This window comes from Mauremys reevesii, linkage group 7 (assembly GCF_016161935.1).
Source record: "Mauremys reevesii isolate NIE-2019 linkage group 7, ASM1616193v1, whole genome shotgun sequence".
Taxonomy (NCBI): domain Eukaryota; kingdom Metazoa; phylum Chordata; order Testudines; family Geoemydidae; genus Mauremys; species Mauremys reevesii.
The window spans coordinates 1822711-1846754 of NC_052629.1; the positions used below are offsets into that span (position 1 = coordinate 1822711).

A 24044-nucleotide genomic window follows, 5' to 3' on the forward strand; every position below is an offset into this window, starting at 1 on the left:
CGGCCCAACCGTGACCTGGGCAGGGCTTAGTGTGAATGCCAATGGCTGTGGGTCTGCAACACCTACCTGCGCCAGCCCCTATTGCCCCATAGAGAACCCTGCAGGCAGGGCCGCGCCGCTCGCAGGGGGTTGTTCACAGCTGCACAGAATCTCAGGGTGGGAAGGGACCTCAGGAGGGATCTGGTCCCACCCCCTGCTCAAAGCAGGACCAATCCCCAACTAAACCATCCCAGCCAGGGCTTTGTCAAGCAGGGCCTGAAAAACCTCTAAGGAAGGAGATTCCACCACCTGCCTAGGGAACAGGACCAGCTCTAGGGTTTTTGCCGCCCCAAGCAAAAAAACAAAACAAAAAACAAAAAAACCCTCTGAGAGTGCAACTGCTGAAGCAAAAAAACAAACCATAAAACCCAGCCGGAATGCCGCCCCTGGCATTCTGCTGCCCCAAGCACGTGCTTGGTTTGCTGGGGCCTAGCGCCGGCCCTGCTAGGGAACCCATCCTGTCCCTGGTCGGACACTCCCGGCTCCCACCCCGTGTCAGCTCTGGAGGCTCAGGCTGAGAGCAAAGCCCGCTCAGGGTAGGGCTGGAGCGGGAGTCGAGAGACGCTCGGCTCGCTGACGGCAGAGGGACCCTTCCGCTCAGGCATGTTTAAAAACCCCAGCGCTCGGGCCCCGGGTGCTTTACTGAGAAGCTGCAACGTTCTCTCTTCATGCCCCGCTGGCAGGGGCCTGGCACGTCCTCGGGAAGGAGGCCCCGCTCCCACGGGGGTTACATTGGACACTGCTGGCGATCCAGGGATCGCCTGCCGAGCAGCCTGCCATTGCTGTGGCCTGGGCTGGCCCCAGGTACTTCCCGGGCCATTCGCTCAGGGTACCAGCACCGCTCCCAGGCGGGACGCGTGGCTGACGGGTGGCGAGAGCAGGAGACCTGCTAGGAATCAGCAACGTCAGCGACTTTAAACACCCACAGGCCCATTCACTCGCCCCAGTTACCACACCAAGCAGGCTTCGATATCAAAGGGAAGTTTAATAAGCTGCAATAAAATCAGGACTTTTAGAAAGCTCGTTGGGTCGTTATCAATGTCTAAGGAACAAAAGAAAACAAGGTGGTGGGAATCCGGAAGGAGTTTAACCAGTAACAAGAACACAACTTCTCCCAGAGTCTAACAGGAATAAAACACAGGAGCACAGAGTTCACAACGTCACTATTCAGAGACTTGAGACAGTTCAGATCACTCCAGCTCTTACAGTTACACGTATTGTTTTAAAGCAACTCAATATAATTTTATTTTGTTATATACACTTTCCAAGGTCCTTCAGGTGAGGTATGTAAACATTAGCGAATGAAAACCTTGTTCAACACTCCGACCCGCAATTCACAGCAGACATTTCATTTTCTCCGGTCACACTGAAGTCGTTCCTAATACCCAGAACAGAATGGAAATGCAGATCCAAGCCAGATCCTCCAACCTATACGGGCACCAGCCTACAGGCCTCCTAGCTGCTTCTAAAGTTCACATTGGTTAGGCTCATACATACAGTACCAGACGGGGCGGCAGGGGACTCGTGTGGTCCTGGGCTTCTCAGATCAGTGTCACAGGGAAACTACAAAGTTCTCCAAGGGCAGCAGATGTAGATGCAGAAAAACCTTTTTGTTATTAAAAGGAACTACCATTGGAAAGTTGACACACACTTTAAAAGAGAAAATTACTGGTTTCTACAATGTCCCAAAGGAGGAAGTTTGAGGGGTGCAGGGGAGAGCCCTATGTGACCAGGAAACCAACATCAGGAAACAAAAGATTCCACTGGCTAAAAATCAGAAGTTAAAGGACTAGAAGCACGAGACGCTCCAACGCAGACAGCTTGGGGCTAGGTTTGCTCTTCCTGAGGGCTAGAACCAAGACACGCATCAAGCACAAAAAGAGTGAAAAAAATTCTGAGCACATTTATAAAGACACAAACCCTAGACCAAAATCCCAGAAAGCTCCGAGCAAAGAGCCAGGGAGCATTTGGGAGCCATCCTGGGCAGGTCCCGAGGAAGTCTGGCTAAATGCCTTAAGAGCATCAGTGCAAGAACCCGGCGGGTAGGTCACCCCCTCTGTGGCTGTGGAATTACGTTTTCCACAACCAGAAGAGCAGACACATGATGGGGACATTAGTTAAAAGGTCCTAAGTTGCAACAGGCTAATAAGTAGCTTGGTCCATCCTGGCCATTTTAGGGGATTCCTAAGTTAATCAGGGGCTTTGCCCCAGTCAGATGCACACTGGAATACAAGCCCGTTGGCAGCTTTCCTCCCCAGACTCCCCAGCTGGTGTTGGGTCCAGCCCTGCCATCGGGTCCGTGATTTCCTGTCCTAAGGAGACACGAGAGCGCACAGACCCATAAACGGTGGTTCTAAGCTACCAGGTCCCTATGCAAAGGCAAACCAATCTGCAGTGAGATCCCCCACCCCCTCCATGGGCCCTGAAGACTCAGTTTTACTGACTTGGAACTTATTACTACAAACCTTATTGCTTACGGTGCCAGGGCCAACGAAGGCAACCAGGTCTTGCCGACCAGCTCCGACCAGCTTTAAGAAGATGAGATGAAGAAAAATATTTAATGCTTTGACTTTTTAATGTTGCGTCATTAAAAAATAAATCATCCCACCAGAACAGGCCACTGGCCTGGTGTGTGCCTTGAGCTGTGTCCAACGTGAGGCAAACGCGGCCACCCACTGGCACCAGGAACACTGAGCTGCAGAAAGTACACAAAATAAATATCAAAACTATTTACAAGCGTAGTTTTGGTGAACGCCAAGTGGGAGGAAATGCCTCAGCCTGCCCAGAAAGCTTATCAAGGAGATCCGCATTTCAATGGCTAGTCCCTGGCTACCCTCCCCAGCACCCCCAGAGCGCGGTACTCCTACACACAGATGCTTAAAAACCAACCACATGTGCTGAACGGGTCAACAGAGGCCATCAAAACCTTGCAACTCAAGTTCTCAGAATGCCAGGTCTGGAAGCTGCCAACGTGCCCAGAGACACGCCCAACACCCTGCCCCCCGTCCTAAAGGGAAGGCGACGGATGTGCTCCTGATGAGGGTAAGACCAATATGGTGAGGAGGAGGAGACCATGACTTCTTCCAAGCCTAGGGATGATCACAATGCAGATTACAGCTCCTGTGAACACCTTAGCTCGGATGGACATTATGCCGAGCCAAGGGGCTGGGCCCAGCTAACCGTCCCTGGTTTGCAGAGCTCCGAGCTGCATGAACCCAGGACTTTCTACAGACCCGCACGTTCAGCCTCCGGGAGGCCCTGCCTGCATTTTGGGGTGCAGTGTGTGGACGCCTGCGTTCAGGTGTGCAGACGCCTGCGTTCGGGTGTGCGGACGCCTGTGTTTGGGTGTGCTGTGTGTGGGCGCCTGCGTTCGGGTGTGCAGACGCCTGCGTTCGGGTGTGCAGTGTGTGAATGCCTGCGTTCGGGTGTGCAGACACCAGCGTTCAGGTGTGCGGTGTGTGAATGCCTGCGTTCGGGTGTGCAGTGTGTGAATGCCTGCGTTCGGGTGTGCAGACGCCTGCGTTCGGGTGTGCAGTGTGTGAATGCCTGCGTTCGGGTGTGCAGACGCGTGTTCGGGTGTGCGGTGTGTGAATGCCTGCGTTCGGGTGTGCAGACGCGTGTTCAGGTGTGCGGTGTGTGAATGCCTGCGTTCGGGTGTGCAGTGTGTGAATGCCTGCGTTCGGGTGTGCAGACGCGTGTTCGGGTGTGCAGTGTGTGAATGCCTGCGTTCGGGTGTGCAGACGCCTGCGTTCGGGTGTGCAGTGTGTGAATGCCTGCGTTCGGGTGTGCAGACGCCTGCGTTCGGGTGTGCGGTGTGTGAATGCCTGCGTTCGGGTGTGCGGTGTGTGAATGCCTGCATTCGGGTGTGCAGACGCGTGTTCAGGTGTGCGGTGTGTGAATGCCTGCGTTCGGGTGTGCGGTGTGTGAATGCCTGCATTCGGGTGTGCAGACGCGTGTTCGGGTGTGCGGTGTGTGAATGCCTGCGTTCGGGTGTGCAGACGCGTGTTCGGGTGTGCGGTGTGTGAATGCCTGCGTTCGGGTGTGCAGACGCGGGTTCGGGTGTGCGGTGTGTGAATGCCTGCGTTCGGGTGTGCAGACGCGTGTTCGGGTGTGCGGTGTGCGGACACACTGGCATCGAAGGCAGCTGAGTCCAGCCCATTTTGGACACGCAGGCACGAGTGCACGCACACACCTACGCAATCAGTAAATGGGGCTGGGAGGCGCCAGTGATGAGGGGAATGTAGCTCAATGGGGCAGTGACCCATTCTCTGCCCCGTGTGGGACTGGCTCCGGCGGGGAATGGACCTGTCACTACCAGGGATAAAAACAGCCCAGCGCAAATGAGGTCCCCCCCTTTTCCGATTGTTTTAGTTCCTCACAGCTCCACCTAGTGGTGGCGACAGAGCTCTCAGCGCTCAGAACTGACAGTAATTCCAGTCGTTCAATCTACTGGGCCAAAGAGCTGAAGGCTTTGTTCACCTGCCAAGGGTGCAAAGATACTCGGGGGCCGAAGACAATCTCCATCCCATCGAACGTTTAACAGCCAGGGAACAGCAGGGAAAGAAGATTTTCCCTTGGGGGGTTTCCAGGACAAAACACGGCAGTTGGGAAAGTTTGTTCCTAACAGTGAATACACGACTGGCAGCTCTTCCCCAAAATTCCTGGTAAATCCGTGCTACCGACGTGGCCTGGGGGGAGGTGTCAGCACAGAGCAATCCCATTCTTAACACAGTAAAGCTAACCTTAGAGCGGTGGGTCCAAGTGTGTGGGGGGGAGGGGTGCACACACAGATCCCCCACCCCCGCCGGCAGAGACCATCTCCCAGCTAGGAGCAGCTGCTGGAAGCAGTTCAGAGCTCTAGCTGCACTTTCAGGTCTGATGTCAACATGCAGGACAAATCTCACTTGAATTCGGCCCAGTGCACGCCCCACACTGCAAACCAAGCCGCTCGCAGAATTACCTGTGAGATGCCACGTTACAGATGCAGCGGGGCTAAAGACGCTGCCTGGAGACCCAGGGGAGGGCTAGCCACAGAAGAGGGATTTAAAGAGATTTGACCCAAACTGGCCAGTTGATGTGGTGGAAACATCCCGGGAGGCTGTTCCGGACGGATGGGGTTGCAGAGAAGTGTTATCTGACGGGAGCTGGGAAGCGAGGGAGGCCAGGGAAAGGTCCAGGAGGTGGTCTGGGGCCAGCCGAGGAGGGTGTTTGTTGGTGAACCCTAGGATGGCCATTGAATGATGGATCCCGACCTAAGGAGAGTCAGGGTGGGGTCTGAAGATGGGGGTGACGTGGCCTTGTGGCAGCCGCAGCATTCGGGGCTTGGGGAAGATGGGAGAGCAGGCCGCGAAGATGAGGAGTCCAGCAAGGCTGGAGAGCCGAGAGTGGCCCTAGAGCAGATGGGAGAGGAAAGCGCAGAGCCACAGGCCAGGCCAGGCCAGGCCAGGCCCGAAGGCAGTAAAACACACTGCTTCTCATCCTCCATTAACTGCCAGCCGCCTCGTGTCTTCGCTCTGTGAATGCGGCAGGGATCTGGAGCTGGTGGCCCAGCCACGTGCAGTCAGGCTGCGCAGCAGAGACAGGAGCAGCCCGTGTACAGTTACCAATAGGCAGACAGGTTCGGACAGTATCATCCGGGTGCACGTCATATCTCCAGCCCACAGCAGTAAGTGACAGGCCTGCGCCGAGGGCAGATGAGGAACAGTGTGATGCAAAGATGGCTGGTGGGGGCAGGGGGAGTCGAACACCTGAGGCCTGGCTGCCCACACAGCTCTGCCCCACAGGATAAAACAGACCCTGCGGTTTCTAATTCGTCCCTTCCCCGGAATCAGCAAGGAGCCCAGTGCCTGCCGGACGACGAGCTCCACCCTGCACTTTGGAAGCCGTGGTGGCTACAGGTGTAATGTAGTGACGCAGGAGAGGTGGACGGGGAGCGCGGCTCCCCCCAGAGCACTGAGCCGTAGCAGGAGTCCACGACAATGGGTTGGAGAAGCCTGGCGGGTGTTTGCTGCCCCAAGAGCCCAGCGACCGTGCCGGTGTCTGCAGCTCAGGGACCAGCAAGGGGATGCTTAGCAAGTGCTAAGCCACAGCGTTGGGTGGCCTGTAGCCATCATGGCCACCTCCTGACAGGCCAGGTCCCCCCGTAACCCTTCCTGGCCATGAGCCCAGGGTCTCGCTGGCCTTCCCTTCCACAAGGACATGATGCTCCAGGCACCCACTGCGCAGACATGCCCAGCTCAGCCCGGGGGCCTAGCGTCTCCGGCCAGGGCCAAGGGGGTGCTGAGCCAGCAAACCAGCTCCTGCCCTTTGAGCTGAGAGCTGCCCCAGTCACACAGCACTAGGCGCCCGGGCTCCAGCGCCGGCTCGCGGCGCAGATGTGCTGGGAGTGGGCGAGCAGGGGCTGGAGACACAGCACCTCCGGCTCTGAGCGGGAGGGTTCATAGTCTCCCACACAGTTACCCAAACGAGCGCAAGCTCCCAAATGAAGCTGCCTGGGGCGGCTGCGGCGTCCCCGGGCCCCTCAAACGAGGGTGGCGTGGGTAGGGTTAAAGCAGCGAGAAGCCAGCTGCGGGCCCTGCCTGGCACGGGGACGGGCGCTTCCATAGCAGAGGCACCAGGACGGGGACCGGTGCAGCCTGGCCCCTCCCCGAAGGCGTGGAGCAGTCCTGGGCCCCACCTGCTGCCCCACACGCAGCGTTCGACCCACCGCGGCCCAGTCGCACTCACATCACTCAATCAATCCACAGGGTTTGCTTGGCAGCAGAAAGACCTGAATTGCATCCTCTCCCCTGCTTTCTACAGACCCACCCGGGGTACTCACCCCCCCTTCCCCTGCACTGTCCCTATAGGCTAGAGCCAGCCACTCCCGCACTCAGCTCCTGCTCACCCCAAGCAATGGGTGTCTTGCCCCTGCCGGCCCCGGGCGCTGGCTCGGGCCCCTCCTTTGAGCACTTCACAGCTACTGGGGACACCAACACCTCCGCCGCAGGAGCTGCTGGGACCCACGTCCAACCCCCTGCACTCCCAGCCTGTGCTGAGCTGCGTGTCTGACCCACCTGCCCCCTGCAGCAGGCGCCCTGCCCGGTGATGCCCGGCTCAGCAGCTGCCCCAGCGGCGTCTCCACGGCTGAGGGCCGCGTTCTCTGGCCCGGCTTAGTGCTCTGACCTCTCAGCAGTGAACACACACACACACTCCCCTGGCTCACCAGAGGGGGAGGTGAAAGGACGCAGGCAGGGGCCTGCAGGGGGGACAGGAAGATTTTCTTTTCTTTTCTCAATGTAGCCTCCTGGGAAGAGTCTCCCATTTCCAGGGACTGTGTCCTAGCTGGGCACCAGTGGCAGGTGGGCACGGTTGCCCCCTTCCCCGATGGGCACACTGGCCCGTCTCTCACCCCAGTCAGACTCTGATCCAGACGTGCCACGAGTAACGTGGCAGCCCCTGGGTGACGTCACGCAGCGCCCCAAGAGTGCAAACGCTCCCTTCGCCCGCAGAAGGGACACTTGCTCCAAAGGCAGGGCAGACAGCGAGCGACCAGCTACGCAGGAGCCGTCAGGGCGAGACAGGCCCTAGAGCCCACCTGTCATGGCCCTGCCACAGCCCTGGAGACCTAGCAGGCAATCTGCAGCACGCGGCTGCCCAGAAGTGCTATTTCAGCTCATGGTTATTCTCAGATTTCTGTCACTCCCCAGCCTGAAGCTGGACGTTAAAATAGCCCCCGGTTCCTTGCAGGTTGTGAAGGACAAACCGGCCTAGGAGAAAGCTTTGAAATTCTAAAACCCCACAGAAACCGAACCCCTTTTCTTTCCACTCTGGCATACACACGAAAGCCGATGGGGTGGGTGGGGGAAAGGTTTGATTGGCATGACGTTGGGATAGGGGCTCCATTCAGAGACAGCAAAGGTCCTTGCACACGTGCGCACACACATACACACTCACTATTTATGAAAGCAGCCCAGACTACAGGAAACAAGAATATTCTAGATCAGAATTAAAAAAAATCCAGCTTTTCCTTTTAACATCTGAGGACCAATCCTCCACCAGCAGGTACAGCCCCCCCCCCCCTTAAATGCCTTTAGAGCTGTTCTGGCGGAATGCTTGACATATTTAATATGCACAGTACAATTAAAGTAATAGATAACTGCATATTAACCAGTGCAGGGCCGACAGGCCTGGCAGCCACAAAACAACTGTCCAGCATTTACTTTATTCAGCATGATTCAAAAAATAACAGTGCTTTGAAGATCACTGATTTCCAAGTCCCCCTGCCCCTGGGCTCTGGCTGTAGCAGCGCCAGTGCGGGTGCCCGCCTGTCTCAGCGCACGACACTCTCCAGCACACAGGGAGCGAACTGCTGCACTGGGAAGAGTGCTGTGGAGTCTCCAACGCTTAGTTTCATCCCCTGTGCTAAATGGATCCAGCAAGAGATTGAAGACAATTAATTATCCACTTTCTGCCTCCAATAATGAGCTTTGGTATCTGAGGTTCAGCGCTAACCGTGAAAATCAATCCCTCTGCAAGGCCGCCCTCTCCACGCCCCCAGAGGCATGTTCCTGTAACGCTCTCGGAGGGGAGAGCCTCGTTGAAGCTGGTTGGTATAACACAGATCTGTATGTATATTCCGATCGCGCCAGGACAATGGCGGCTGGAAGCTATTCTCCAAAGGTCAGGAGATTTCAGAGCCTTCACAATCACATTTCAGGTGTTGAACCTAGTGAATGGAAGGAAGTTTGCTTAGAAACTTATGCAAACAGCCCTTCTTTTGTACCGGCTCGGAGTGGAGCTTTTGAAATAAAATGAGTGGCCTTGAGCTTTTAAACTTGGGCACAGAGTGGGAGCTGACGCCATCATCTTACAGCTGCTTACACAAGGGGCGGGCGGAAATTTTCAACTCCCCACCCCCACCCCCACCCCAATTAGCTCCACCGCCAGTGTCTGCAGTGGGAATAGGATTCTGTGAATTTCTAACAGGTTTTCCTGCACGTATCAGCTGTTACTCTTCGTGATTCTCCACTGGAAACTATTGCTTGACCTTTAAGCCGTGCAAGGTTTGTGGTGATTAGACCTTCAAGGATATGTTTGCAAGGCGGGGTGTACAGAGTGCCTGGGCTGCTCTGACGATGAAGGGAACTACCCGCTCCTAGACTCCACAGCACACCACAACGCTGGCTGGAACCAAAACAGCTTCACTTTATTTTAAAATGAGATTGAAGTTAATAAAAAAAAGGAATCAGAGACTTTAGATCTCAGCATTATTCAAAGACGACATTAAGAATTTTGCCTTAAAATACAGGTGTTCTGTGTGGGTGGGGGAAGACAACGTGGGGAGGGTAAAAATATCCCTTTCACACAGACTGACTAAATAACAAGTGGAAATCTGCCCTGGCTTTTCACAGGAAGGAAAATACCCGATTATTAGTGAAAAGCTACCGTCCGAGAAAGCAGAAATCAACATGGATCCAGGTGCTATGAAACAAAACGCTGATTGGAGAGGGCGTTTTGCCCAACAGTAAGGCACCGTGGGACCAATTCATCCCTGACATACCGGAGAGCCCCAAGGATGAGCTTAGCCCACTGTGCCTGCAAACAGCTGTAGATGCTACAGAACTAGCGGCAATATGCCAAGCAGTGACCCCTTTGCCCCGGCGGTTTAGATCAGACCACACCACCTCAAGGCTTAAGAAGCAGCAGAGCAGAAATCGCTGTCTAACCCTAAAGACCATAAATTACACGCAAGTAGCCAACAATTAATATCTTTAAACAGTTACCTGCCCACCACCTGCTGCTAATGAACGGCGTAATGACCAATTCCCCCTTCCCTCTCTGGCTCCAAGAGAAATGCTTTTGGTTTTGCTTCCAATGTCACTCACAAACACACAGTCAGGATGTTTAATGCAAAGGGAAGGGTTTGTGTGCATGCCCCTCAAGAGGCTGCTGAAAGCTACTTTATGTGCATGAAGGTGGTTTCCTTTCTGCTACAGTACAAGTGCTTGTGCATCAAGTATAAAATGCAAGCCTTTAAATCACACAGACTAGCTTTTTTCTTTATTTGTTTAAAAATGATAAATAAGGCACTGTACTTTCAACTAAAACTGCCTGGTTCCAAGCTTAAAATCCAAGGAACATTCGAATTGCAGTAACTTCCCTCAACAGTAGAGACAGACGGCTCTCCTCTCTGTCTGAGACACACCTTCCGATGCCTAAAATCCCAGGTGTAATCCTTTAGCTGTGGATTTTTGAAGGCTTGCTACAGCTTATAAAAGCAGCTTCAGTTAATGCATGATCAAGGGTTACTACTATACAACAGTTTTTCCACGGCTACCATTCTCTTGGTTATTTTGCATCCAGTCGTGTTCGCTTGCTGTGTGAACAGTCAACTTTTGCCCTTAATTTTCTCTTGCCCTGGGACGTGCTGCTCTCTTGAATTTTCTTCATAGACCTGGTCAGAGTTTTCCCACTGCTGGGCTTCTTATCGGCTGCTTTCTGTGACCTGGTAGAGGGCTCCCCCGCAGGCTTCGGCTTTGCAGATTTTGTGAGCCCTTCCTGGCTGGGTGGGGCTGCAGCTCTTTTGGTGGGGTTCTCTCTGACTTTCGGGATGGGGAGTCTGCCTTTGCCAAGCTGCCTTTTCGGGACTCTCTTCTCTTTCAAAGACACCTTTTTCTCGAGCTTACTGCTTCTTTCCATGGCAGCCTGCTTTCGGGTAGCAGGAGCTTTCGGAGGACCCTCGGAATGTTTTACTTTGCTGCCCTTCTTAGCTGGCAGCCTGTCTTTACTGGAGGAGTGAGACGGCTCTGGCACAGCGCTGCCCTCCCGCAGCGTTCTCTTCTTTCTGCCTGGCTGAGGGTCAGCTTTGGGCAAGGAGTCCTCCTGGGACCTGCTTTTCCCTTTTCTTCCCTTTACCGCTGCTTCCGCTCGCATGGACTTAGCAGGAAACACATCTGCTTTGACTTGCAAGGCCAGCTTTGGAGACATCAGCGGGTTGATGCAGACGCTCTTCCGGCTTTGCTTACTTTCCACGGAGGGATGATCAGCTGCACTCTCCCCCTTTCTCTCGTTCTTTGCCAGGCGGTGCTGGGCTCGCAGTTTGCCCCGCAGATTGGAGTATTTCCGCAGAATCCTAGTGCTGGCCTGCGTTGGCAGACTTGGAGGGGGCTGCACGTTTCTGTCTTCACCAGCTTCTTCTGAGCTCGTCTCACAAGGAGACATCCCGTTGGGACTGGCGGCTTCCCCGGGCTCCGTACTGTCAGCGTTCTCCCGAAGCCTGGCCCATAACTTTTGATTCTTCAAGTTATTTTTAGCAGGGGTAGTTGCAGCAAATTTCTTGAGGTGTTTTTTCAAGCGTTCAGCTTGCAGTGAGCTGGGATACAGGCTGGAAGAACAATATTTTTGCAGGGGGATCTTGATGGGGGGCACATCTCCGGGGAGACGGGTATTGAGTTTCTTCACAATGACTAGCGACCTGGTTTCAGTTGTCTCCAAGAACCAACGGCAAATGTTGGATAACTTGAAGGCCTTCATAAACAGCATCTGGACAGGAGAAAGCTTCTGAACTTCGAGAGACGCCCTGCATTTCCGGGTTCTTTTCTTGCTTTTCCAAATCTCTTTCAGCTTGTCAGCTTTGTTCTTTACTTTGGGGGCTGGCTGTACTTCTTTTTCCAACTGAATCCAGCCTTTCTGAACTTTCATATACTGGGCATTGAAGTCAGCAATAAGCTCCTGATTCTCTTCCTCAGCACACCACTCCACAAACTTTGGTTTGTCCTCAGCCACTGTGTCCACCTCCTTCAAATCTATGGTGTCTTTGTTCCCTGAACTGCGTTCTTCCTTCTGGCTCGGATTTGCTTGCAGAACTTCCTTCCCTGGAAGATTCTTTTTTGCGGTGTCCACAGGTGTAGGGGTGTGTCTCAGGTTGTAAACGGGGAGGGCCAGCTTTTTATGCTTCCAAGTCTTGGATGGGACGTGTTTGCTTCCACTTTTGCTACTGGGACCTGTAGGCGAATCAGTCAGATCTTTATACTGTACCTTTCCAGCATCTACAGCATTGTCTGGGTTCTCCACATCACCTGGTTTCTCATCCGATCGCTCTGCATCCTGTACACCTGTTCCACTTTCCCTAGGAAGGAGAACACTTCTCTTATCAGAATTAGCCTCTACACAGATCTCAAGCATCTCCCCTGACTTACTATGGCTGGCTTTAGCAGGGGGGCCATCTTTTGATGACCCTTCTCTCTCTGCTGCACCCTCTTTTGCCAACATGCTTTTATAGGTTTGCCTAGTAGTAATGCCATTTTCATCTCCTCCCCGCTGCACGGGCTCTCTCTCTAGGGCACTCCCGGTGCCTGGGCCCTGGATGTTCTTCAGCAGTGTTTTGTGGAAACAATCCTTTGGGAAGCACACGGATGCTGCTCCATCAAGGTGCACCTCCCTCCTAAAACGCTTTGCACCGGGACTTTTAGAAAGCTTAATCTGAAGACAGGGAAGCTGCAGAGAGGTGGAAGAACCAGACTTTTCAGCACTGCCTTCTGTGGGTGGTTGGGATTGCTGGCTGCGGAGACGCCGGTCTGATGCTACGAGCGCTCTCCTGCCTTTCTTTTGCTTCTTCTCTGGGCTTTCTTTGGACAAGCCGGTCCCTTTACCATCTGTTTCCGAAGTGTCAGGTCCTGGTGGCATTTCGCCATCGCCGTTCTCTCTCTCACACAGCCTGCTGCTCTCTGGGGCAGTCTCGCCTGCCAAGATTCCACTGAGCTCTGCAAGAGTCGGCATGGCCTCCCCTGGCTCAGGTGGGCTTTCCTGCACCTCCCTTACGGCAGCTTGTGGGTCAGCAGGAACGCTTGTGGTCACATCGGCAGACTGCAAGCTCGCCGGGGGCTCCGTCTCCAAGCTCGCCGGGGGCTCCGTCTCCAAGCTCGCCGGGGGCTGCACAGGAGGCTCCAGGTCCATGCTGGCAGGGGGCATGGCAAGAAGCTCCAGGTCTGTACTAGTTGGGGGCTCTCCAGGAAGTGCTCCAGCCAGCTCTGGGTCTACTCCAGCAGGAGGCTCAGGGTCCAGGCTGGCAGGAGGCTCTGCATGGTGCACCAGCTCTGCACTGGTAGGAAGCTGCAAAGGAGGAGGCTCTGCATGGTGCACCAGCTCTGCACTGGTAGGAAGCTGCAAAGGAGGAGGCTCTGCATGGTGCACCAGCTCTGCACTGGTAGGAAGCTGCAAAGGAGGAGTTGGGTCCAGGCCGGCAGGAGGCGCCGGGTCCAGGCCGGCAGGAGGCGCCGGAACAACTTGTATTTCTGAGCTTGGAGAACCTTCCTCCCTACTAGCAGCTTCTGGCAGAGAAAGAGGTGTCGAATCTGTAGCCTCCCTGCTGCTGTCTTCTGTGGGCTCACAGTCTCCAGACAGGTCAGCACTGCTGCTAGCTTGCTGGAGAACATTTGCCTCCAGCTCTTCCAGCAGCTGGCACATCCTCTCCTCACTTCCTTCAGCAGCAGAGGGGCCGATGGCTAGAGGCTGCGTGGTGGCCGAGCCGCCTTCTGGTGCATTGTCAGGGCAGGGGGGAGCAGAGAGAGCCAGCAGTGGCTCAGTGTAAGCAGCTTCTCTTGACTCCAGCGAGCCGCCCTGGCTGGGCTCCTTTTCGGCTCTCTCGTTAGCTTCTCTGCTGGGGGGAGCCCCTTTGGACAGGAGCCTGAGGGAAGCTCTTTTGTCAGCCTCTTCCCGCCCAGCTGGGGCTGCCCCCGAAGGCTCGCCTCCGGAGCGCGCCGGGCTCTGCTTAGCACTCAGCAGCGCTTCCGTCCTCAGTGCCGGCCCCACTCGGGAGCTTTTCACCAGCGTGCGGACAGTTGGCAGCTCGCAGCACTCACCGTTGAAGTAATACCCGCGGGTGCTCTTCCGAGCTGTCCTCCGGGACGACACTGACCGCTGGCTCTCCAGGTGGCATTCAGTTATTGGCTGGCTGATGTAGACAACGTCACACTGGTTGTCATAGTCGTTTATTCTCAGCCCCGATGCCCTTTTGTTCTTCCGAGCTGTTCTGACGGCTGAGGACCCTGCCTTAGCTCGTGAGCGCCCACTGGAGGCTTTGTGCATCACTGGCACTGGGGCAGAGGCCACCCATCCGTCTCTGGCATGCTCACGTGGATGCTTGTCGCCAGCATGCGGGTGGTAGCCCCCCTTAGCCTTCCCCAGGGCATGGAGATGGGTTTCTTGCTTTGGTCTGGCATCTTCTTCGTTTATTTCTAAATCCTGGTGCAAAGAGGCTTTGGAGCTGCACTGCAAAGCGTTCTCCTTGTCAGCTCTTCTAGGAGAGTTCACTGGAAACCCTGAATCCCAACCCTCTTCTGGGAAAGCTTTGGAAGAGTTCTTCTGAGAGCCTAGGCAGCTGTCTGACTTGTCCTCACTGCCGTTCACATGGGCCACTTTGACAGCAACGTAGCCGTCTGCTAAGGCCTTGCCTTGGATCTGGTCTTTGTCATCCTCACACTTTCTGACACCAGCCTCTTGCTCCTGTCCAGGGGTTTGTCCTTCCGGGCTCCTGGTGCCAGGATGGAAGTGAAGTGAGGAAGAGTTCGAAGTGGTGAGGTATCCTGGGGTGGAACTATCCTTTGGACTAACAGAACTACTTCTAGTAGCAGAGTGTTCAGAGAAGTCTTTTTTGAAAGCAGTACTGAAATTCTCCATCCTGTTCATGGATTTCACCTCTGCGTGCTGCTCCAAGGGTTGCCCTGCAGCACGCAAAGGGCTATGAAGACCCACTGGGTCTCTGTCTGAGTCTGAGGAAGTAAGGGGCTTCAATTCAGAACAGGGAGCAGACTTCTTCCAATTTTCAGTGCTTTGCTGGCTACAACCAGAGCTGCAAGTAGCTGCATCCATGTTTTCGGATTCAGGTAACGGCCGGCCCTCGCAGCCTGGCTGGACTTCCGTGTAGATGTCGTTTAGCACACGAATGAATTGCTTCTGGTGATGTGTACACAGTCTGACCATAAACTTTTCCAGGGGAGACTTTGGCTGATTGTTAGGCTCTATTGCTATTGTCTCCGCTGTATCCTCACTAGAGAGACAAAGAGAGAAACAGTCAGTAAAGCAGAGGACAGAGAATTTAAGCTGTAAAAGCTACAGAAACCCTCCTCCTCCCCTTAGCAGTATATCCTCTCAAACGGCAACTGGTCTTAGCACCCTTGATACTCAGCAATCCACCCAGGAAGGCAAAGCGTTATCCATTTGCCAGAGCAAGGGGCCTATCGCCATGTTTGGCAGCTCCCTCTCAGCGCCTCGTGGAGATTGGCACTTATCTTCTATGCACGTTTGGACCCAGACTAGCATTTCACTTTTGTCTATCAGCTGGGAATCCGCTCCCCTCAGACACACCCCCCCCCCACAATCGGAAAGGGAAGATTTCAAGTTGTGGCCATTCGGCGGAGGACGCCTGGACGAGGCCCTGCACAAACCGACAAATACCAGCCTACAAGACACCGGGCCCCACAAGCGAGTTCTTCACTGCAGCTCACTGCCACTGACAACCCCTGCTGTGCCACTGACAGGGCTGCCGTCCAGGCCCAGCCACGGGCTGCTGGGCCCTGCGGCTAGACACCCTCCTCTTGTCTCTAGCCAGCTCGAAGGTGGGGGTGACCATACTTCCCTGCTGCACACAGGCCACTAGCTGGATTAACCAGGGGCGAGGTTAAGGGCTCATTAATGTCTGTCCTCGTCTTTGACAGTGTATTATGAAAGCCGTGCTAGTTCTCAATTACAGCTCTTTGAATTTCCACCCGAATGTCCTTCGACCGAGCCTGCAGCCTGGGCTCCAGCATATCTCCGGGGTCAGAAGCGAGGGGAAGTGGCCCGTAGTTCCTTTGCTAACATCTTTCTCCCCTTTAAAAGCTGGAAGTAACAAGTCTCCCCCCAGCCTTCTGCCAGCCAGTTGCACACCAAGGACAGATGTGCCACATGCGCTAATGGAGGCATCGCATCCTCCACAATCCCTTTACATCTGGGTATTAACTGGCTAGGCTGGATGATAGTTTGGTGGGCGCAATCCAAGGGGGGGCTACGAACCTCCTAGCCCCTTTGGTCCTCCCTGCACTAATGCCCCTCTGACGTCTCTGCACCTGCTCTCCGGCCCCAGCGAGAACGGCTCTGGAACGCTTGCTCTCACATTCTCCCTGGGGCCTGGCTCAGACCCCTCTCTCACGCTGCAGCACAGCAAGCCGCGGCAGAGCTGGGAGGAGAACCGGGTCTCAGGGCTTCAACCACTAGGCAACGCTGCATGGATGTAGCTCCAGCTGTTCTCCAGCACTGACAGACGTTACCCCCTACGCTAGACTGAACAGAGCTGACTGTCGCTCCAGGCACATGGCCCCCTGGTATATACAGTTAGACCCTTAGCTCCTTAGCCCACCATGTTTCAGTATCTCATTTTAGAAATCAGGATCACACCTAATGTGAGGAGCAGATTACGCCCCCTCTCCCCCCGAGGAGATCTCACACCTTCCCCCGCAGCAGCTGTGCTGGCCACTGTCAGAGACATGATACTGGGCTAGAGAGACCTGGGGTCTGCTTCCATCTGCCTATGTTCCTGTGTCCCCCCTGCAAGCCCTGGGAAGAGGGAACTGCTGGATTCCACTCAGCACACCTGCTGTGCCCTGGTGTCTTTCCTGGGGAAGATCCCACAGCTGTGCCACTGGACACTGCGCTCTTTTCACTCCCTCAAAGGCTCTTCACATGGCTGCAAGACGGAGCTGAGCGCCACAGGGTGTAATGGGTAACACCCCTGCGGGGCTCCCTGTGTTACAGAGACCCCAAGTGACTGGCCCAGCCGGGGAATCAGGGCCACTGGAGCCAGGCTAGCCCTGGCCCCTCTCGCTCAGCCTCTGACTGTTTGGAGGGCAAGGTGTGTTGTTATCCTGGACTCCCCACATTTAACCCCCTTCTTCCCTCCCCACGGTCCGAGCTACAGCCAAATCACTTAGGCCTGTGAGCTGAGAGCGCCTGGGTTAACCCTTGCACGGGAGCGCTAAGGGAATGCTGAAGCGAGGCTGGTGACGGGAGGCAGTCACTACGGACTAACTGCCCCTGTGCCGCACTTGGACTCGGAGCCTCGACCGCCCGGGATTGTTAACAACCCACGGGAAATGGCTGGCCAAGCCCTGGCCAAGTCACTCCCCAAGTTCCACCAATAATTTCAGTTGGATCCAGGCTCTTCGCTGCCTCCTGTCTGAAACAATCAGGTCGTGTGGCTGCTAGACCGTGGCTGGGTTTCAGAGCAGAGAAGGCTGCATAAGTCAGTCCTGTACAATGCACCACACAGTGTTATTAGACGGGGGCAGGCACTGGTTCCACAGCAATGAGAATGAATAATAATAATGCCTGTAGCTTCTCTCTTCCTCCTCACTCCCTTTCCATGCTAAATAAATAGCCCTGCTCTTTTTAATCCTCTCTTTAGAAGCCCCTCCCCCCCAGGCCGTTCATTATTTCGTTACCATTCCCAGCTCTTCTCTCTTTCTGCTGGATCCTGTTCTGGGCTGAGTGGTCACCACTCACTGCGGGATTCGAGGGAAGGGCAGAGAACAGTAATAATGGCTTATCTGGAGAGAGCCCAGAGAAGAGCGACACAGATGATGAAAGGGCTGGAAAACGGGAGCTCTGAGGGAAGATTGAAAGAATCGGGTTTGTTTAGCCTGGAGAGGAGCAGACTGAGCGGGGGCATGAGAACAGGTTTCAAGTACATAAAAGGTTGTTACAAGGAGGAGGGAGGGAAATTGTTCTCGTTAACCTCTGAGGACAGGACGAGAAGCAATGGGCTTAAACTGCAGCAAGGGCGGTTGAGGTCGGACATTAGGAAAAACTTCCTACCTGTCCGGGTGGCTAAGCCCTGGGAGAAACTGCCCAGGGAGGTTGTGGAATCCCCATCACTGGAGGTTTTGAAGAGCAGGTTAGACAAACACCTGTCAGGGATGGTCTAGATCAAGGGTTCTCAAACTGGGGGTCAGGACCCCTCAGGGGGTCGTGAGGTTATTACATGGGGGGTCACAAGCTGTCAGCCTCCACCCCAAACCCTGCTTTGCCTCCAGCATTTATAATGGTGTTAATACATGAACAAGTGTTTTTAATGTATATGGGGGGGTCACACAGAGGCTTGCTGTGTGAAAGGGGTCACCAGTACAAAAGTCTGAGAACCCCTGGTCTAGATAATACTTCATCCTGCCATGAGTGCAGGGGACTAGACTAGATGACCTCTCAGGGTCCCTTCCAGTCCTATGATTCATACATGTTTCCCGCAATACATCCTAGCATTCTATTGCCGTTGTTATATTTTCAGTAACACCCACAATGCCCTTGGCTTCTTCCCGACATACAAGAAGGCAATGCTCCTGACCCGGAGAGCTGACACACAGACAAAGGTAGGACACGGGGAAAGAGGAGGTCAAGCTAGAAGATCTAGTGTATTGCTGACACAATGAGTGTCTGGTCTGTGAGAGTGCTAGAGAGCACTCCTCAGTTAGTATCACACAATTACTTGTGGGTTCCTAGTCCCTTTTCTAAAGCTACTAAACACTGGGTTGGTGTCTTCAGTGATCTCTCCCCAGGGACCCTTAGGGTCTGATCCAAAATCCACTGGAGTCTGTGCAAACACTCCCAATGGACTGCAAGTGCTGGATTCAAAGCCTATTTGGGTATTTGCATTCCCACCCCTCGAGATGTTATACTGAGGCCAATCAGTGTGCAAGCTGCTCACACTACTCTTCCCAGAATGCATCACTCTGCACTGGGCTAGGCTGGATTTCATCTGCCATCATGTTTCCTAGTTATCTCACGTTGTTAGATCCTTCTGAAGCTCCTTGCTCTCCTCCCTAGTCTCAGCCACCCCTCAGAATCATTTCGTTTACAAGTTCAAAATCTTACAACCATCCCTTAAGAACATAAGAACGGCCAGACTGGGCCAGGCCAATGGTTCATCCAGCCCAGTGTCCTGTCTGCCGACAGTGGCCAATGCCAGGTGCCCCAGAGGGAATGAACAGAACAGGAATCATCAAGTGATCCAGCCCGTTGCCCATTCCCAGCTTCTGGCAGTCAGAAGCGAGAGACACTCAGAGCATGGGGCTGCATCCCTGCTCATTTTGGCTAATAGCCATTGATGGACCTGTCCTCCAGCAACTTATCTGGCTCTTTTTTGAATCAACTTATACTTTTGGCCTTCACAACATCCCCTGATAGAGAGTTCCACCGGTTGGCTGTGCGCTGTGTGGAGAAGGACTTTCTTGTGTTTATTTTAAACGTGCTGCCTATTAATGTCATTAGGTGATGCCTGGTTCTTGTGTTATGAGGAGGAGTAAATAACACTTCCCTCTTCACTTGCTCCACACCACTCATGATTTTATAGCCCTCTATCAAATCCCCCCTTAGTCGTCTCCTTTCCTAGCTGAACCGTCCTAGTCTTTTTAATCCTCACTCCTTCTTCCAGCTCTTTAATATTTTTCAAACAACTGATGCCTGGGCACCCCAGTATTAACCACTGGCTACTTTTTACTTCCCATTTCTCCGCCAGCTTTGAATTCATAACAAGACTATCACACACCCTGGTTACAAAGGGTCCCTACCAGGGTTTCGTGTAGGGCTTTAGCAAAGACTTTTGAAAGAGTGAGTACATGACACTTAGTGGGTCTCCTTCAGCCACTGCTTTAGCTCCTTCAGAAAATATCTAACAGGTTAGAGAGGCACCATTTCCCCTTACAAAAGCCAGTGATATCATTTTACTACACACAGTTTTACTCTCCTTTATCATTCTATCTCCAGTGAGTGTCTGAAAGGTGTTTGCTGAGAGACAGCTTGGAATTCCTGAGACAACGTTCTAAAGGCACAGGTACAACGCTGGCATCTCTCCACGGCTCTGTATAGTAACTGTTTTCACTGCATGTCAGAGCAAATCCCTCCCCCAGTCTGCAGAGTAACAATGGAGAAAACAAGCCTCAAACCCCACTAGAGAGAGGAGAGGGGGGGTTTCAGCCTGACTGTTCAAAGAGACGGGGCTCAGCAGTAACTACTCCAACTGGAGGCGATTGCCATTTTCCCAAGGGAGAGGCATGGGTTCTTTTACCTGTTGGAAAGCCCAGGTTCTGAGGATGGCAGCCATTTTCAAGCAGTTGGCCAGCAATCTGGCCTGACTTTATAGCACACTCAGGGATGTGGCTACTGACTAGCCCCCACCTGTGTGACACACTCCTTTGCCTACTGTGGAATTAGCGAAGTAGGCTCAAAGGAATGCTGGAACGATGGCGGATCAGGAAGTGGTTATGATGGCAAAACACTGAACGTCTTCCTTGTTAGGGCTGGTCGGGGGGGTTCAAGCAATGGGGTTTGTGAAGGCAGACCCTAGGCAGATACAGGATTGATTTGGATCTGCTTGATATAAGGAAAAGCATGTTGTGATCTGAACAGTTTCTTGCCAGGGACAAGGTTATCAGTCCTCAAAGGCCAAATCTGGGGGCCCCAATCCTGGGAAAGGAAAGGTGGTGACTCTCCCCTGCTTTACCTGGACCTGTGCAGAGAGTGTGCAAGGCAGGGGGTGGCACTGTACAGCCCCTTTGCACAGGCGTGAATAACTCTCTGGGCTCTAGGACGGGGAAGCAGCAAGTCCACAGAGCCCACGTTCCACTTGCGTCACTAAGATGATACCAAGCTCCCATTCTTAACAGCTCGCAGGGCATGTCTCTCTTCTGCTTGTGCGTAGTTTATTTTATTCCTGGTGTGCAGGCTGGGGGCCTGATTCTGATCTCATTTACACCCCCATAACTCAGCTGGTACCAGTGGGGTTCACTCCTAGCTCCATTAACTTGAAGATTTACAAGGGAGGAAAAAGTTTGCATTTTGTAAAGGAAATAAGGGGGGGGGGGTTATCATCAATGAACTGACAGCCCCCCCCCCCAGCGACCCAGAGCCACTCAGCTGTTTCGGGGCATCCTTTGTTCAGAACTCTCTGGTTTAACACTTTCAGTCCTGGGGATTTATTTCAATATCTCATCTCCAGTTGACCCATCCCCTCGTCAGCTGGAAACAGTAGTCCTGCCTCTGGCTGTGCCTCATCTCCCTGGGCTGCAGAGTGACCTCAGGGGAGAGATTTCTCCATTACCTGCAGCAACATTCTTCTCTTCCTCAGAGCACATCTATCAGGGTAACCTGGTCTTTTGGGTTCCCCTGTAGTTTTCAGTGCTGAGTGTAGGGTTATAGGTGTTATGGTGCAGATGAGTTGCAGGCTGCTACTTGCTTCCATTCTCAGGTCTACTGGGGACAGCGGCTCTCAGCAGCTAGCATTCCTCACCAATTTGTCTCTGTTTTGGCAGTACTGTGAACCGGGGATGGTACAAGAAACAGACTGGGCATATGGCTCGCTTTGGGATAAATGGTGTTGGGGGGCTCTTTAAGGCACCCAGTGTCCTTTAGGCAGGGTTCCCTACAGATTATGTAGATTACTGCCTAGAAATCATTCACCTGCGTGGTTTATAAAAAAGAAGGAGGGGTGACTTGTGTGCAGTGTATAAATACCTTCCTGGGGGTATTAGAGGGCTCTTTCATCTAGCAGAGAAAGGCAGAACAAGAGCCAGGAGCTGGAAGCTGGAGCCCAGTACAATTAAGAATCCAACCCACATTTTTAACAGTGGAACGAACTCCCGAGGGAAGTGGCAGATTCTCCACCTCTTGGTGGCTTCAGACCCAGACTGATCACTCTCTGGAATTCATGCATTAGCCAAACAAGTTAATGGGCTTAACACATAGGTAACGAGGCGGACCGTAATGGCCTGTGTTATACAGGAGGTCAGATTAGATGATCTAATGGTTCCTGCTGTCCTTAACCTCTATGACCTGCTCTCCAGTCTCTTCCCCACTTGTCCTCTTTCCCTGGGGATGGAGCTCAGGGGTTTCTTACTTGGATGCACACACAGAATCTATCACCCTATCAAGGCGGTCTCTGGAGAAGCTATGGCCACACAGTTCTGCTACCAGGGTACAGGGGGGCTGAGTATCTGCTGGGAACACAGGAGCTTCATGTGGATCTGTGAGGATCACCCATGTTTGGGGGCCTGGTCAGGAACGCAACAAGGGGATCTTCAGCGAGATTTACTCCTTGGGGGAAGGGCTGCTCCAGCACTAAGATTGCTAGTCTCAGCCCAGAAAGTTACCGCAGTACCTGTGATGCGCAGGTCCTTGCTGCCAGTCATTCCAGCTTTGAAGCCACTCACGCTGAGCTGTAACTAGCTGTTTTAATGACCCCTTCTTGCACATACTCCACTAGCTGACTGGTCTACACCACCTCAATCCCCGCCTCGCCCTATGTCCCAGCCACACATGCGACTCCAGTTCCACTGCTGCGTACACAATTTCACGGGTACTCAGGGTAGCCCTAGTAGATTCCCTGGCCTGACACAGGTGCTCTTAGCACCTACTAGCTTTCCTGGGGACAGCCCCCTTCTTTTCAATTTGTCACTCAGGGTGGCAGAGAAATTCAGGGGCAGTAGCTGTCAGCTGTACAAATGCAGCTGTTGCTATGCAACAGTCCTGGTGTAGCAATTAATGCTCAGCAAAATGGGCTGTGCTCTGAAGCTATTTGCATAGCTGGATGCTGTAATCCATTTGTTTGCATTGAGCCTCCACTATTTTGTAGAGTTCACAATCATTCCTTCCAGCTCTCACAAAATCCAGGGGCTCTTACATAAGTGATCTAGTCCATAAAAGGCACTTCTTTATTTCTCAGTAAGAGCCAGAGCCTGCCGGGTATGGGGCACGGCCGTGCGGCCCGGGAGGAACCACCAGATTATCTGCAGTGCACGTGGGAGCTCTGTGGGCTCTGCCGTTAACTCATTTTGCCCCTGCCATTACTGGTTATGGAATTACCCTGCTCCTCCGGGGTGGTGCCCATCACTCTGGGCAGCCCCTTGCCGAACGAGCCCGGGAGCCTGTGCGTGTCTCCTGGGGCCAGGCAGGGGAGGAAAGGGGGAGTGTGACTGTTTCACACCAACCTACCTGGAACGCTGGTCTCCAAAAACCTGTCCCTCGGAATAGTGCGGTGCCAGTTTCCCCACCCCAAGAGTCTTTTATTGAGCGTGAAGCCTGGGTCTCTGTTTTTTTAAGCCCCTGAACATCAGTTTGATAGATTATAAGTTTACAGATACGTTTTGTACCTCAGAGGCACAAGAAGCAGCAGCAGAACAGAAGTTCAAGGCTAAGTGTTTCTGTTCCTTTCAGACCACTCTAAGCACCACGATTATATAGTTCCTGAAAAGAAACAAAACATAGCTATAAACTTATAAAATCCAACTGAGTATTGTACTGGGCAGACCTTCCCCCTCCCTCTTCTGCCATCACGCAGATGACTGTGCTGGGCAGGAGCACACAATGTACTACGCCCCGCCAAGGCAGGTTCGCCTTTCAAACCCAATTAAAGGAACAGACGACATTTTTCAGGCCTCTCTATACCTGACCTGAATATTTCTCTAGCAATGTGTCAATCCAAGACACGTTACTGTACAAGTATTGTCATTGTGATCTGTGCTGAGATTCCGGGTTGGTCTACGTTTAAATGTTTTGCCCCCACAGCTACGGCCGTTAGGAGTGTGAAAAAACCAAACCAAACCCCTGCCAACTAACAGAGCTATGCTGGCAAAAGCCCTAGTGTACCTGCAGTTACACCACCAAAAGAAGCCCTTTGGCGGGTATAGCTTATTTCGTTCGGGAAACTGGCATACGTTCTACCAACAAAAGAATTCTTTTGCACCCAGTATAAGCTGCATCTCCACCAGGCGGGTTTTTTGGTATAGCTTTTCTAGTGTATACAAGGCCTCAGTAATTAAGTTTGGTTTGGATGAACCAGTTTAGTTGTAACACATTTCAGTGCTCAGCATAGGCTTTGAACGTAATACTCCCCAGTAGAAGAACAGGGTAGTTTACAGCTCGGTTGGTGCTGCAGTGATTCTGTCCGACTGCAGAGGAAAGAGACAAGCAGTGCAGACCGAGGAGAAATTCAGTGCAACAACTAG

The 24044-nt window shown here is 53.4% G+C and overlaps 2 protein-coding genes across 4 annotated transcripts; both read right to left on the reverse strand.

Annotated features, from left to right (window-relative positions):
• Positions 1–1004: 1004 nt before the first annotated feature.
• Positions 1005–8786, reverse strand: LOC120369017 (mucin-3A-like). The gene is made up of 2 exons (XM_039481890.1): positions 3762–8786; positions 1005–3712 (listed from the first exon to the last, which is right to left on the reverse strand). The coding sequence occupies exons 1-2, from the start codon at positions 4302–4304 to the stop codon at positions 3281–3283; spliced, it is 975 nt and encodes a 324-aa protein (XP_039337824.1). The 5' UTR covers positions 4305–8786; the 3' UTR covers positions 1005–3280.
• A 1266-nt stretch (positions 8787–10052) lies between these two features.
• Positions 10053–23259, reverse strand: LOC120369015. Of its 3 annotated transcripts, none has more exons than XM_039481887.1 (2): positions 23190–23259; positions 10053–15067 (listed from the first exon to the last, which is right to left on the reverse strand). In XM_039481887.1, the coding sequence occupies exon 2, from the start codon at positions 14998–15000 to the stop codon at positions 10369–10371; it is 4632 nt and encodes a 1543-aa protein (XP_039337821.1). In that variant the 5' UTR covers positions 15001–15067; positions 23190–23259; the 3' UTR covers positions 10053–10368. The 3 variants fall into 3 exon arrangements, with proteins under 3 accessions (XP_039337821.1, XP_039337822.1, XP_039337819.1); XM_039481888.1 differs by lacking the exon at positions 23190–23259 and adding an exon at positions 23032–23100; XM_039481885.1 differs by lacking the exon at positions 23190–23259 and adding an exon at positions 20111–20135.
• Positions 23260–24044: the final 785 nt, after the last annotated feature.

Coding starts and splice junctions, on each gene's coding strand:
- LOC120369017 (XM_039481890.1), bottom strand. CDS start 4,304: ATGGGTCACTGCCCCATTGAGCTACATTCCCCTCATCACTGGCGCCTC. Junction 3,713..3,761: donor GTCTGCACACCCGAACGCAG/GCATTCACACAC, acceptor ACCCGAACGCAG/GCATTCACACACTGCACACC.
- LOC120369015 (XM_039481887.1), bottom strand. CDS start 15,000: ATGGTCAGACTGTGTACACATCACCAGAAGCAATTCATTCGTGTGCTA.